Raw genomic sequence first — 16,527 nt, forward strand, 5'->3', positions numbered from 1 at the left:
ACCAGACCCACCTGGAGTTGCCGAGGACTAAATGTAGGCTCAGAGGAGATAAAGCTTTTTCCGTTGGAATAACTTCCCCTTTAACATTAGACAAGCCCCCTCACTGTCCATTTTCAAAACTCATCTTAACACCCATTTTTATTCTTTGACTTTCAACTCAGCATGTGACTGCACTGTTTTTGTCGTTTTTAACGTCACTATCAAGCTATGGTTTTAATTTGCCCTATGTTTAATTGTTTTATTTAGATACAGTATAATGTACAGCACTTTGTGTGCAGCTGTGGTTGTTTTAGAGTGCTCTATAGATAAAGTTGAGTTGTGTTGCTTAAGGCCCGGTACACGCATAGTGTTAAAGGTCAGATGACAAGTTATGGGATCAGTTAAAATTCATATCTGCATTGTTTATATGTTATGGAAGACATGCACGTAACTTCCAGTTTTCAACTATAGTTTAGCTAAAAATTAGGTTTTTAATATGGTTTTGTGAGATCACTTGTGGTCACTTGATATTTCAAGTTAGGCGTTTGAACAGAATGTTTATGTGTGTGGTGTTTTGTGTTGATATTATAGGGGTACAACACACACGATATGACCAAAAACTGTTAAATGCCAGATTGTTATCTTTATACTGTATGTCTGGGGTCTGTCACAGATTAAAAATCTTATGAGTGGAAAAATCTTTATATCTGTACCAGGCCTTAGGTAGCAGACCATTTTCAGGTTAATGAAGAATGGCGTTAGGATTCAACAACAGGGAAGATCCATTGGGAACACATGGCAAATTGATAATGAATCCGCTTCTAGTTGCATTTTATTTTGGAATGTAGCAGGTTCCTGTTACGTAGACTATGTACAGTATGCATGTTTGACTGGTATGTCCAACCTCTCGGCCAAAGTCAGCTGGGAAAGGATGCAGTTCTCTGCGACCCTGAGAAAGATAAGGAATATAGAAAATGGATGGATGGATTTTTTCGTTTGAGTAATCCTACTGACCAACAAAATACAAAAAAACAAAACAAAACAAAAAAAACAATCATCAGTTAAGGAAACAATAGCTCTCACCTTTGTGCTTGGCAAAGGTAATGACTGATAGATCTGGGAAGGAAGATCAAGGGGATCGAGACATAAAATTGTAAAACTCAAGCTGACAGCTTTTGGATGTATTGTGTTGTTCACTCCAGCAGAGACTTGTTGAACCACTGCCAAGTTGCACTGAATCCATTCTGGTAGTTCATGGTGACCCAACACCTTGCCAGGACACTTTTCATTTTGTCACTTCACTTAATAGTTTGTCTCACAGCCAAAGTTCAGGCTATTAAGCTTTCACAGTTGTTATTAACAGCAAGTGTCTGGTGAGATTTTACAGGGTTTCTGTGAACCACAGGAAGTGGGGGGCGTTCCATATTTGGCAGCACTGACAAAGGTTTGTTTGGAACAAAAATAGAAGGATGAGCCTGTGACACATGCTCAGACAAAACAAAACACTTTAAAACACTGCCAACATTTTCATTGAAAATTATTATCTGTCCATCCATCCAATTTTCTATACTGCTTATCCTCATTTGGGTTGCAGATAACTGGAGCCTATCCCAGCTGACTTTGGGTAAACTAGTCAAAAGGTTGTGTAAATTATATACAATTATATACAGTGCATACATAGGTTACATGGCAGCGTATACCCTATGGAGATAAGGCTAATAACAATTCTGTGATCATCAAAGTTGTCCATCCCTGATCAAAATCAATAAGGTTTTTCTTGCGATATAAAATGTAGGACATAATAACCAATACTTATTGACATTATCATAATGAAGAGACGTGAAACTGAGTGCCGACATGAAAGCACTTTCTCTACATAGTGAGCTGTGCATGCTCATGTGAAAGGATGAGTCATTCCTCAGCAGACGGACATCTTAAACTTGTCATCTTGTCTTGTTCATGTAACAAAGCAGAAGTGGTACCATCCTTTTATTCTTAACAAGGCGGTAAATCGTCCTGGTCTTTTTCATTTGACACAACACGTTCTTTCTTGTCATGCAGCTTCTGTTAATTTCTAATTGATTCGTGCTCCACACTCTTAGCTGTCACGCACGCATTCAGAAGTACTTATTACTAAAAAGGAGGGAGGCTTTGTGCGCATCCTCGCTGTTAAAAAATATAACTATTTTATAGCCAATGAACTATTCACACATTCCAGTATGCGTCCTTGTTTGTAAACTTATATCTCTGCTCATCTGGAATTTGAAAATAGTCAATTTACTGAACTCAGTGGCATGGATTCTTCGACTGCTTTGTGTTGCTCCTTGTGTCCAACCGTCTTGCACGTCTATATAACATGAGGATCAATAGATGATTAGTGAGGAAGTTAACCTTAACAGCAAGTGCGATGATGAATAGAAGTTAGAATTGCAGCCACTTGTGTATCCATCCCTGTGTGAACCTCTGCATTCTACTGATATATTTATACTTTTCTCTGGTTATATTTGGGTGAGTCATCTATCAGTGGGTGTCCTGGACCTTGAACTGCGTCTCTTTTTTTCTCATTGTTTTCTCATTCCATTTATTTACTGTGCCCCTTCTTTACACGTACTGATTTTAGTCATTAAATGTACTAATCTTTTTTCAGGTCTGTCTTTATCTTCACATATTTTGTTTTTCTTCAGTCGAATATACGGATTCAACCAGCAGACTAATAACATAATAACAGGTTGTGGTGAGTTTGAGTTCAGATTCAAGAAGCTAAGTGGCAACAGAGCGACAATAAACACATGCCACTGAGAGCTTTGTTGGACTCTTCCCAGTTTTATTGTAATTTTTGCAAAGAAATCAGCATTAATCAGATATGGAAATGAAAAGTAACGATGTTATTGATTTTGAAGGTTATCCCACACTAACCGATTCAGAGATTGACTTCCAGCACACTACGTTTGTAGCACCCCACCTGTAGCCCTACCTTAGATTCATATTTCAACAAAAATGTTTTCTCTTTATGTGTCAGTTGATGAATATTTTGTGATTTCAGTACAAACTGTAAGTTCTGACTTATGACTTATTTTTTGTTCAGCAATTGTTGTTGACAGTGGTGACAATATTTGTTGATTCAGTGACTGGAATATCTCACCAGCTGTTTGTGGCTGTTTTACCATGACATCATGAGATTTGATGGCCTTGGTAAACAAATCATAATGAAAGTTGGTTCATATTGTTAACATTCATTTAAGGCAGTATTAAAATGAAGACAAGCTTGACACTAAGTTATGATGTGTTTTTTAATGAATAATGCTGTTCTTGATGGTAACTGATTGCATTTTAATCCTCTTAAGGTTACAAAAAGGAGATGTTTTCAACAATTCCATTCCATTGGTATACACTGTTTTTCACATTCATTAAAGTTTTTTTTGTGTAAAACAGTGTTTTATTATGCCATCATTAGCACATTCACATTGTCTTTTTACTTGAGATCTGAAATGATCAAAACCGTTTTTTGGTCTTCAATTTGAAAAAATATGAATATATGTTATGTGAATTATGTTGCCCTACCAAGGTTACCATTTCCATTTGCAACATTTTTCAGTGCCTTTTCTTGATATCCAATGGTGACTTGTGTGTGTGTTTTTTTTTTTGTCTGCAGGATTTTGATGACTTTATCTTTGCATTCTTTGCCATTGAGATGGTGATCAAGATGGTGGCTCTGGGGATTTTTGGCAAGAAATGTTACCTTGGAGATACGTGGAATCGCTTGGACTTCTTCATTGTGATAGCAGGGTAAGTCGTGCACAATCACAGGAGTCCCTGGACCAGGACATTGCAAGAGGTGCACACAGCAACTAATATATATCTCTCTGATGGTGTAGTGGTACACTCGCCTGACTTTGGTGCAAGCAGCGTGGGTATTGAGAATGGACGGCTATATATCCATCCATCCATCCATTCTCAACACCGCTTATCCTGGTTAGGGTCGCGGGGCACTGGAGCCTATCCCAGCTGACTTCGGGTGAAAGGTGGACTACACCCTGAACTGGTCGCCAGTCAGTCGCAGGGCATAGATACAGTAGACACGCACTCGCACTCACATTGTCACTGAGTGGGAACTGAACCTACGCTGCTTGCACCAAAGTCATGCGAATGCACCACTACACCATCAGTGAGTATATATGATGTTTTTTAAAAAAAAACAAAAAAAAACTATAGAATCATGTTTTTCTAACAAGATGCTTTGAAACTATCTGATGTAATTTCCAGCCAAAAGATACCCATAGCATCGATAAGAATTAACTTTAAATCACACAACGATAATATGATATGATGTTGAGAAAATTTGGGTTACTGCATATTGTTGAACATGTAAGCATTATTTTCCATCCATCCATTTTCTGAGCCGCTTCTCCTCACAAGTGTCGCGGGCGGGCTGGAGCCTATCCCAGCTATCATCGGGCAGGAGGCGGGGTACACCCTGAACTGGTCAATCGCAGGGCACACATAAACAAACAACCATTCGCACTCACATTCACACCTACGGGAAATTTAGAGTCATCAATTAACCGACCACGCATGTTTTTGGGCTGTGGGAGGAAACCGGAGTCCCCAGAGAAAACCCACGCAGGCACGGGGAGAACAAGCAAACTCCACAGAGGCGGGGCTGGGGATTGAACCTCGGACCTCAGAACTGTGAGGCAGACGCTCTAACCGGTCGTCCACCGTGCCGCCTATGTAAGCATTATTTTGAATGGGATAATCAACAAGGACCACACTTTAATACATCCCAAAATACAGTCATACTACGATTGGAAATGCCCGCATTCCTAAAATGTATGGCACTGATCTACTCACAGAAAAACACAATCAATGTGAAAGCTAGTCTGATGAAATATGGTCCAATAGTTTTTCAAAAAGTTTTGAATTTGCTTTGCTTTAATTCACTTTCACATAGCTAACCATAGCTGTTTGTGTGATTTTAACATCACATTGAATCATTGCAGTAATGGATTCAAATGGAATTGAGTCACATTTGTATGAGAATGTGAGAGGTAAGGAAAGGGTCAACAATTCATTACAAATAAACACGCTTCAACATTGAAACACATGGACCATTAGCAAAACTAGTCTCTGCTTGTGTCCTCTAACATGCGACGATATGACATCAAACATCTTTGCACGTCATTCTCTTTGGCAACATACTTCCTGCTGTGCTTCATTCTGTAGGAACTGTGGGAAAATGTCACACGCAATTAATGAAAAGGTTAGCAAGTAATAGTGTGTTTATCAAGGGCTCGACAGTAAACATGTCACAGGAAATTAACAGAATTCCCATTTCTGAGTCTCCCCTCTGCCAAGAGTGATTAGATTGTTTGTATAATAATTGTGTTTTCTGCAGTGGATACACATACTGTATTTTCAAAGCTTTACGTGCAATGTGTTGAGCTGCTTTTTGAAAAAAACTGATGAAGAAAGGTTGCTTTGCTTAAAAATGAAGCTGCATTAATTAAGTAACAAAATGTATGCTGACTTCACTTGTTAATAGTATCTTTTCATTTGTTTGTTTGCACATTGATTTGTGTAGTAATTGTGTGTAGTAGTTGTGTGTGTAGTAACCGAACGTTGGTGGGCAGTGTATCTTCCCCATGGCACATCAATCTGACTTAGCACTCGCTCCTCGATTAGACTCCACCTGGGGCGAGAAAGGAGGAGTGAGGTGGGGGAAGGGATTCTGGGGGAGTACTAGGAGGAAGGCCAATAGATTGGCAGAGAAAGGAATAGAAGCCGAAGCATCAGCTTCATTTTACTCCTTCAATATTTAATCTGGTCTGATGTGTGAGGAGAGACACCACCGCAGCCGAAAATACTCACCCGGGCTGTCTGTTGGTTTTGCTGTAATTTAGACACCCCTATAGCCATTAATCTTTCATAAAAGCAGTTTGAAGTCAGTTATCCTTCATACTTTCCCTCAGTGTGAACAATACAGTTGAACAATTGCTTCACATAAACTTGCAGGCTCATGAATATTTGTTTCGTCGTGAAAAGTTTTTAAGTGAAAAAAGGTTTAAAGTCTGTGCAAAATGCCCTGTGCACCATGGAAATACACCATGGAAATACACCTTAAAGAAACATCCATCCATCCATTTTCTGAGCCGCTTCTCATCACGAGGGTCGCGGGCATGCTGGAGCCTATCCCAGCTGTCATCGGGCAGGAGGCGGGGTACACCCTGGACTGGTTGCCAGCCAATCACAGGGCACATACAAACAAACAACCATTCGCACTAACTTTAAAATAATTAATCAGAGGTAAAGAAGGTAAAGAAGTGCTCGTTGTTCTTAAACAATCGGCAATGGCTGTCCCAAAAGGAACAGCTTAAGTAAGAGCTTTTAGTAAAGAGAAGGAAAAAAAAGCCACCTGTGCCATTCTTTGCTATTCTTTGAATGAAAGAAATCCTAGTTCTGATAAAGCTGCTGCATGGCATGTCATTGTTTAGCTACTCAGTTGCTTCTTGTGTTGTTAGTTAGTTAACCCAATACAAATGATACAAAATCTAAAAAGTACAATGTTTGACACTGAATCGCTGTGATGTGATAATTTGTCACAATTGAGGTATTGAGGTTTAAAATGCAAGCTTAGCACCTTTTAAAAAAGCTTGACGGATTGAACACATCCTACTTTCCAACCCGGGATATAGAACCATTATACGAGTGCAATGCATTGAACCTGACCCTGAGTATGTTCTTCTTTTGGCTCTTGTTTCTTTTCACTGATTTATTGATGCTGTATGTATCCGCTCCAGCCGTGTTTGGTGCATGCATAATCTGAAGGGACTGAGAAAATCAAATGAAAGGAGCAAGATACTGGATGAGAAAGGCTGAGAACTTGCTAGAAGGTTGTTTTAACGTCATTTATTTGCAGTTATTTTCAAATATTTTGACAAAATACATGATACAGCAAGAGTGGTTGGCATGTCTGTCTCAGTCAGGATATCTGGGTTGGAATCTTCGTTGGAACATCTGTGGAGTTTGCATGTTTTCACTGTGCTTGCGTTTTTTTCCATCCATCCATTTTCTACCGATTATCCGAGGTCGGGTCGCAGGGGCAGTACCTTTAGCACCCAGACTTCCCTCTCCCCAGACACTTCATCCAGCTCTTCCGGGGGGATCCCGAGACATTCCCAGGCCAGCTGAGAGACATAGTCTCTCCAGCGTGTCCTGGGTTGTCCCCGGGGTCTCCTCCCGGTGGGACGTGCATGAAACACCTCACCAGGGAGGCGACCGGGAGGTATCCGAATCAGATGCCCCAGCCACCTCATCTGGCTCCTCTCGATGTGGTGGAGCTGCGGATCTACTCTGAGATCCTCCCGGATGACCGAGCTTCTCACCCTATCTCTAAGGGAGAGCCTGGACACCCTGCGGACGAAACTGATTTCGGCCCTTTGTATCTGGGATCTTCTTCTTTCGGTCACGACCCACAGCTCGTGACCATAGGTGAGGGTAGGAACGTAGATTAACCGGTGAATTGAGAGCTTTGCCTTTTGGCTTAACTCCTTCTTTACCACAACGGATCTATAGAAAGTCCGCATCACTGCTGACACTGCACCGCCTGTCGATCTCCTGTTCCATTCTTCCCTCACTCGTGAACAAGACCCCAAGATACTTGAACTCCACTTGGGGCAGGACCTCATCCCCGACCTGGAGAGGGCACGCCACCCTTTTCTGACTGAGGACCATGGGCTCAGATTTGGAGGTGCTGATTCTCATCCCAGCCGGTTCATACTCGGCTGCGAACCACTCCAGTGAGCGTTGGAGATCATGGCTTGATGAAGCCAACAGAACCACATCATCTGCAAAAAGCAGAGATGCAATTGCGTTTTTTTTTTTCCAGGTCTTTCGGCTTTCTTCCCCATTCCAGAAACATGCTTCTTATGTTAACTGAAGTTGGTGTAAAAGGTTGTTTGCCCTGTGATTGACTTACTTTAGCTGCTAAATTCTCCACTTTCTTCACAAGCCAATCGCTTTCCCATTTGATACTGAACAGGTACCCAATTGGAAAGGCCCAGAAGGTTTTATGTTAATGCATTCTGCAGCCACTCTTAGTGGAATGACAGTACCCGCTTTTGCACTGCCAATCTTGTGGTATGGCTCTGTTGCAGCTATTTTGCAGTATGTTTATGTTAGGTTTGATTTTAGATTCATCCTTTTTTTTTTATATATGTACTGACGTTCACGCTACAGTTTATTGGAAGTAGTTCAAATCAGACAATATGCATAATTAGCATTTTCCTTCTACAATTGTTTACCATCCATCCATCTTCTACCGCTTATCCGAGGTCGGGTCGCGGGGGAAAAACAGAGATAATATGACAGTTGGAGAGAGTTTGTGAACAAGTCATGATGTAGTCAAGAGGAGAGAGAGTATAAAGACACAGACAAGGATACGGCATTGATGAACAATGATGGTTGTGAAACAAAAGCATTTGCTGCCAAACAGCCACCCCCTTCCCTCACTATGTGGGCTGCACAAAGACAACGTCATGACAGGACTGCTGCAGTTTCATTTCCTGGGTTCTCCTACATTAGCAGGATTGTCTTCCAAGTACAAGAAGGTCATAAGATTGGCTGTAGATTATCAGTGCGATAGGTCAGGAATAGGCCATTGACAGTATATAGAAACACTCCTATTTTTTCACTCCATAATGAAATGATAATTTTATTCATCATTAGTGTGGAACTTTCCATGAAAAGAATATTAATTTTTAAATGGGTCTAGCAAAATTGACCTAGGACTGAACTCAAATTAAAAAGCAGAATCTCAGAGTAAAAAACAAAAACCAAAACAACAACATTCCAAGACAATGGTGATTTTGCCGTAATGTATCCAACTAACATGGCAATAAAAAGCATTTTGTTCTTGCTAATCATAAAATAACTCTACATGAGTAATTATGCATTGCAATCTTTGTAAGAGCTCTCAGTCAGTCACAACACCGCAAAGGTTGCAGTCATTACGGCGGGCGTGGGGGGTCAGTAACACATGAACTGAAGGTCCAGTGCTGCTCCTTTTTATCACATTGATAAAGTTGACGAATCGCAGATCAGTTCTGGTCTCGACTGGTTTCAAAGGAAAATCCCGAGCCCTGCCAGTCCATGACCGAGTCAAGACCAAGGCTTTTGGGAGTTGAGTCCGAGAGAAACAAAAGCGAAGCAAAGCAAATTTATCTATATAGCTCATTTCATACACAAGGTAACTCCAAGTGCTTTACATAATTAAGAAGACCAAGACCTTCAAATTATGGTCTCAAAACCAAGCCCGGTCTCGAGTGTTACAACACTAATACAGGGGATCCTTGGTTTACAAGGCAATTCAGTTCCTACAACGGCGAAATAACCAGAATGCCATTATCACCACACTAGCGGTACACTTTCCTTGCTCAATAACTCTCCATGCATGTGTTTTGTTATGTCCTAAATGTATATTTTGTCATAGTGGCTCTTTGTTGTCATACTCGAGGGGCTCCAGCTACCGGAGACAAATTCTTTGTGTGTTTTATACTTGGCCAATAAAGCTGATTCTGCTTGTGATTTGTACGTAAATCGGAATGTCTAACACCAACCTACACTAACGCCGTAGTAAAGTGAGGGAAAATCCAGCGTCTAGTCCATCTTTTGTCCAAAGTCAACGGGAATAGGCTCCACCTCCTCCACTGGTAGAGAAGGTGGCTGGATTGACAGTGTCCCGACATATTTGGTATTGTAAGCATAATAAATGAAAAAAAGAATGTTGGGGTGAAGCACAACATATTGAACATCAGTTATTAGAATGGAATGTTTTTCGTACTCATAAACAGTGTTATACAATGATAGGGAATTGAAATTCTGATGCAATTAACATGCACTGCTTCATGGTTCACCAACAAGCTATATTACTATTCGCCCACTTCAAGTAAGTCAACACCTTTGTCCTCTCTATCCAGCCTCCAATAGTTAAATATAAAACAATGTCAGTCTGTTGCTAGAAAAGAAGAGTTGTTCACCATAATGGCGGATAATATGAGCAGATAAGCATTGGAGTGGGTTGCTAGTGGAACGTGTTGCTGATGAGAGGCTTTCAATCAGATTCAGCATGAAAACACTCCATCTGTCTTTTCCCCGTGGCTCTTCATTCCTCCACTTCTGCTAAGTGACTAGACATACACTTACTTTCACATTATCATGCTTTTTAACATTTATGCATTGACCTGGACTGTTCATATATTGTTTGATGTAATATATACAGTACACCCACCAGCCACAATATCAGAATCAGAATCATCTTTATTTGCCAAGTATGTCCAAAACACACAAGGAATTTGTCTCCGGTAGTTGGAGCCGCTCTAGTACAACAGACAGTCAATTTACAGAACACTTTGGGGACATAAAGACATTGACAAAAAACAATTGTGCAAAAAGATGCAGAATCCTCTAGCACTTAGAGCAGTTTGAACGACTAATATTGCAATAGTCCGGTGCAATGACCATTGTGCAAAGGGCGCTGAGACTTCAAGGAGTGTATGCGGTTTAAAGTGACGAGTAGTGCGATCATCTGGGACAATGTTGGTTGTGCAAATGTTACAGATACTCCTCAATCAGTGTGCAAATATTATAGCTAATATTATTTTAAATATAATTTTGATACATGTGCTGCAGAGTGGGCAGCAGGGTGTCCTAGTGGTTAACGCGTCTGCCTCACAGTTCTGAGGTTTGCGTGGGTGTTTTCCGGGTACTCCCGCTTCCTTACATATTCCAAAAACATGCATCTTAGGTGAATTGTAGATTTTAAATTGTCCATAGGTGTGAATGTGATTCTGAATGGTTTCTTGTTTGTATGTTCTCTGCGATTGGCTCACAACCAGTCTCGGGTATACGCGGCCTCTCGACCAAAGTCAGATGGGATCGGCTCAGAGAATAGCAATCTATTGAGGACAAGCAGTAAATGCAATGGATGGATGAATGGATGTTACACAGTGATGGGTGCCACAATTATTACTTTCCTCGTCAAACAATGTCAAAGAAATTACCATCATTTACCTTTCATTTGCTGAGGCATGTCTCTAGTCTGACAGATTGGCTGTCAGTCGTGGAGGTGAATATGGTGAAAACATTATGTGACTAGGGCAAAATCACAGGGAAGGACAGGTGAGAGGTGAGTTCCGAGTTGGTGTACAAATGACAGGATATTACATCTGCAGTGGAAAGCCTGTTCAATTAGTCCAACAGCAATGACAGTTTGGATGACACTTACTGTAAATGATGATAAAAAGGCATTGATATGGTTGTTAAAGGTATGCAAAAGTTGACAGAAAAACATAATTTTTCAGTTTAAACTAATACATATGGAGTGAATCGGTTCCAGGGTCAAATTGTTGCATTTGTAAAAACCTTATTAACAGTAAAAACAAAATAAATGCAAATGTTATGTTATGCGAGTGTAAAAAGAAGTTAATTACTGTACAATAAAACTAAATAAAATTCTTCATCCAGGTGATGCTTGACGAGTGTGGAGCATTTAAAAAGAGAGGGAAGACATATTAACAAACATTTTAGCTATTATCCCTGTTGGTGTAAAAAGAAGTGATGCGCTGTACAATTAAACGAAAGAAAAAAAAAAAAAAAACTCACGCTGTGATGACACATGACAACTGATAATGAAAACTTTCTATCAGGATATGAAGTACTAATGTATAGCATGACATCAGGCATAATGCAGTTTTGCACCACTTTACAGTCATATTTTGCCCCCCAAAAAATGTGTTGAATTCATTCAGTATTTTTCTTTCATTGCTTGAGTGCTCTTCCATAGATGGAGTCCAAATACCCTTTCAGATACTCTGGTAAAGACAAATTAAGTGCAGTGAATTTGCTAATCAACAAAGGCATGGTAAGAAGAAAAAGAAGCTCTTAAACACGAAATGAAATCATCAGTTATTACATCATGTCTTGAAATAAACATTGTGTGATCTTAGCGTGCAGCTACACCAGGGGTGTCAAACTCATTTTTGTCACAGGCCACATCGTAATTACGGCTTCCTTCTGAGGGCCGGTATGACTGTGAACCCATATAAAGGAATTATCACCTCATATAATTGCACGACACATTGATGAATAACTACTTTTAAAATCTGAAGCCTATGAAACATTTTTCAACTAGTACATTTCTTTTCAAAGGGGGTTTGGTAACAAAAAATGCTTGCGATATGTCAACGTTATTACAATACTACACAATTAGCTATTTTGATTTGCTTTCGCTTTTTCGCTTTCTGGTCCCCGGGCCAGCAGTTTGACAGTTGTGAGCTACACTCTCCTCAAAAACATTTTATGTGTTAATCCATACCAACCACACGAAAAAATTAGCTTTTGTTTTGTCATCATTGTAACAAGATCAACAGCTTTCATATGTTATGACTTCAACATAGACAGTGGTTTGGCAAATTTTTAAGACCTCTATCACGATATGGGGTTAATTTCTATGTTTTAATGAACACATTTAAATTTTATTTTATCCATTTAGATACTTTGAGAGCATTTGACATATTTGAGTAATTTATACTGAACAAAAAGATAAACACAGAACTTTTGTTTTTCATGAGCTGGACTCAAAGATCTCTGACTTTTTCTATGTACACAAAATGCTTTGCTCAAATGTGATTCAAAAATCTAAAGTGAAAGATCTAAAGTGAAAAATCTGAGTTAGTGAGCACTTCTACTTCCACAGTTGTGGCATATCAAGATGCTGATGAGATAGCATGATTTTTGGCACAGGTGTGCCTTCGATTGCCCGCAATAAAGGCCACTCTAAAATGTGCAGTTTTACTACACATTACCACAAATGTTGCAGGTTTTGAGGGAGCGTGCATTTGGCATGCTGACCTGCAAGAATGTCCACCATAGCTGTTGCAAATGAACTGATTGTTAGTTCTCTACCATAAGTCATGGTGCGTTTATATTTTTGTTATGTATTAGTCCCTCTAGTGACTCGTTCCTACTACAATTGACAAAAAAATAAATAATTCTTCTTTATCGCCAAAATAATGTGAGTGTAAGTTAAAACTAGATAGACAAGACAAAAAAAAAAGGACTAGTGAGGTTAAGCATGAACTGTGAAACACTTCTGATCTGCACTTTGTCTATTTGTCCATGTGTGTGGTTACTTTCATTAAGTGTGTTCCAGCCCTTGTTGCCTTTGTTTTTTCCGAAGTGTGTCTTGCACCACATATTGGGACGTGTTCACGCTCTGCAGCCTACACACTCAGCTACACTCCTCTCGAAATGCATTGGAACAGTGAGGCTTTCTTTATTTTTGTTGTAGCGTGCATCTAATGCACAACTAGTTTCTCCTTTCAGTCTTCTCTTTAGCTGGTAAAATGTATGCTCTATAGGGTCTGGTGTTTAACTTTTAAATATTTCACTTATTGCCCCCAGTGAACTTGCCGCATGATAACGGATCACCAGTTTGGATCAGTTTGGTTGACTTTTTCTTTGAATTGGCAGTCAAAATGTTTCTCCAGACTTCTGAGTTCATTTTACTGCTGCCATCATGTGTTACATCAATGAAGATTAATGAGCCCGTCCCAGAATAATTAATGCAAACCCAAGCTGTGACATTACCTCCACTGAGTTTCACAGAAGAACCTGCATCTTTGGAATCATGAGCAGATCCTTTCCTTCCATCATTTTAGGAAACGTTTATTTCTGTGTCATCTGTCGATAAAATGTAACTTTTGTGTCGCATCTCTGTACTTTTTGGCATATTCACATCTCCTAGTGAAGCCACTTTTGTTCATAGTCTTCTGTGAACAGAACTCCTTCCCTCTGGAGATTGTTGTTCTTGTCGCCAACAGTTTAACTGCTCTCAAAATGATTCTGTCATCAACAGCTTTTGTTTTCTTTGGTCTACCCATTCAATATTTGGTATGCCAGTGTTTTTTCTTCCCTTCTTCACGCCATTCCAGATGCTTATACATCTTGTGGCCAGTATTTGTGCAATGGCTCTGATTGACCTTCCATTTCCTTTCAATTTCATTTAATCTTCACAAATTCTTGTTTATCACCCATCAACAGCTCTCTTGTTTTTGTGTTGGTTACATCTCTAACGAGTATAAATGAAATATCACAGACACAACCTAAATCAAAGTCCGAGCTTCGACATCCAGTGTCATTTATTGTTTGAATAATCAATGAAATAGGACACTCCTGGACACCAAAAGACATGCAGGTTGAAACAAAAGGTGCTAAGTTATGAATCGGATCCAGCCATACTATAAATGCCTGATAATAAAATATTGATTTCTTGTCTCATATTGATGTTTTCATGCAGACAAGTACAGTAAAAAATAAGAAATTGGCTCACTCTTCCAATACTTTGGGAGTACTCTACTGTATTTTCTTGTGTGTGTGGGTGTGCGTGTGTGTGCACACGTGCATGTCTGTGCACGTTTGTGTGTATATGTTTGTGTGTGTGTGTGTGTGTGTGTGCGTGGATGTGTGTGGGTGTGTGTGTGTGCGCATGCGTGCGTGCAGGCTTCATGTCTTCCAGCACCTTTCATCGCATGATTTATTTGGATCTCATTACATTTTCCTGAGTTTGTCCTTGCAAGGATCTCTTCACATTAAGCAGTGCGCATAAGTATCCAATTAGTATGAATGACAAGATGCTAAACCTTGCCTTTTATCCTCAACCTCAACTGTGTGGAACTGCTTCTTTGGCTGAAGTTGGGAGTTTTCTGCACGCAAACTCATTTCTGTCAGCCTTGCCAGCCACTCCTCATCGCACTCCCCTCCATCAGTACGATCAACATGATCAGTGCACAACTTTCTGTCATTTGCGTCATTTCTTTAGCACACAACTAAGGAGTTTTGTTTAAGTACACCAAACATCATCAGGCACTACTTACAGGGGTAGCCAATGTCCTAACTGACTATTTTCTTTGAAAATGAGTCATTCATCATCTAATTCTAAGGTTTGTTTGGTAAAGTAATGTTAATGTGTGACCAATTATAGAATCGTACAAATATTGCTCTCGATTTGTTGCTGCATTAAACTTTAGATTTTATATTGGAGTTTAAAATAAATAGAAAATAAATTCCTCACAATTCCTAAGCAGATACTTTACTACACATTTTGCCTGCGGTTTTCTATGATTGTAATCTCACACAGCATTAGTCTCAGGTACGAACTTTCTAAGGCCATCCCTTTTCAGTCATTAAATTTGAGGTTCACATCCACAAAATTGTTTTCCAGAGACATATAACATTTTATCAATTAACAAAAACAAAACATCAATGTTTTACGGACTTGGAGAAGGCGTTTGACCGTGGCCCTCAGGGAGTTCTGTGGGGGGTGCTTTGGGAGTATGGGTTACCGGACCCCATGATACAGGCTGTTCGATTCCTGTGCGACCAGCTTCCGAAGCAGTAAGTCGGATTTATTTGGACTCCACCAAGGCTGCCCTTTGTCACTTATTCTGCTCATAACTTTAAAGACAGAATGCAGCCCTATGGGGGGCACAAGCCAGTGCAAACTGTATGCCGGTCCCATGCCCGGATAAATGCAGAGGGTTGCTTCAGGAAGGGCATCTGGCTTCAAACTTTGCCAAACAAATATGAGCGTTCATCCAAATAATTCCATACCAGATCGGTCGTGGCCCAGGTTAACAACGTCCGCCACTGCCGCTAAGAGTTGGCTAAGAATGTTTTGGAAGTGAAAAGAGTATCACATTAAGTGATGAGGCTGAAACTTGAACGTGAGGGTGTTATGTATAATGTGATTAGTGGCTATGCGCCACAGGTAGGATGTGCCCTAGAGGTGAAAGAGAAATTCTGGAAGGAGCTTGACGAAGTAGTTCCGAGCATCCCAGACAGAGAGCGAGTTGTGATTGGTGCAGATTGTAATGGACATATTGGTGAAGGAAACAGGGGTGACGAAGAAGTGATGGCTAATTACAGCATCCAGGAAAGGAACATGGAGGGACAGATGGTGGTAGACTTTGCAAAAAGGATGGAAATGGCTGTGAACACTTTTTTCCAGAAGAGGCACGAACATAGGGGATACGTACAAGAGGTAGAAGCACGAAGGTGGATTACATCTTGTGCAGATGATGTAATCTGAAGGAGTTTACTGATCAGGTTTGACACTAAAGAAGGAGAAAAGGATCTAAACAGGTTGGCCAGACAGAGGGATAGAAATGGGAACGATCTGCAGCAGGTTAATGTGATTAAGGATAGAGATCGAAATATGTTGACTGGTGCCAGTAGTGTGCTAGCTAGATGGAAAGAATACTTTGAGGAGTTGATGCATGAGGAAAATGAGAGAGAAGGGAGAGTAGAAGAGGCAAGTGTGGTGGACCAGGAAGTGGCAATGATTAGTAAGGGGGAAGTTAGAAAGGCATTAAAGAGGATGAAACATGGAAAGGCAGTGGGTACTGATGACATTCCTGTGGAGGTATGGATGCATCTAGGAGAGGTGGTTGTGGAGTTTTGTACCAGCTGGTTCAATAGAATTCTAGCGGGTGA

At 40.2% G+C, this 16,527-nt stretch overlaps 1 protein-coding gene across 8 annotated transcripts in view; it reads left to right on the forward strand.

Moving 5' to 3' along the window:
* Positions 1 to 16,527, forward strand: part of cacna1g (calcium channel, voltage-dependent, T type, alpha 1G subunit) — a 197,386-nt gene that overhangs the window by 52,483 nt on the left and 128,376 nt on the right. For all 8 annotated transcript variants that reach the window (XM_061705394.1, XM_061705388.1, XM_061705395.1 and 5 more), the window contains exon 2: positions 3,632 to 3,765. In XM_061705394.1, coding sequence (XP_061561378.1) covers positions 3,671 to 3,765 — 95 coding nt within the window. In that variant the 5' untranslated portion in view covers positions 3,632 to 3,670. The remainder of the gene's footprint in view (positions 1 to 3,631; positions 3,766 to 16,527) is intronic.

This window comes from Phycodurus eques, chromosome 19 (genome assembly GCF_024500275.1).
Source record: "Phycodurus eques isolate BA_2022a chromosome 19, UOR_Pequ_1.1, whole genome shotgun sequence".
NCBI classification, from domain to species: domain Eukaryota; kingdom Metazoa; phylum Chordata; class Actinopteri; order Syngnathiformes; family Syngnathidae; genus Phycodurus; species Phycodurus eques.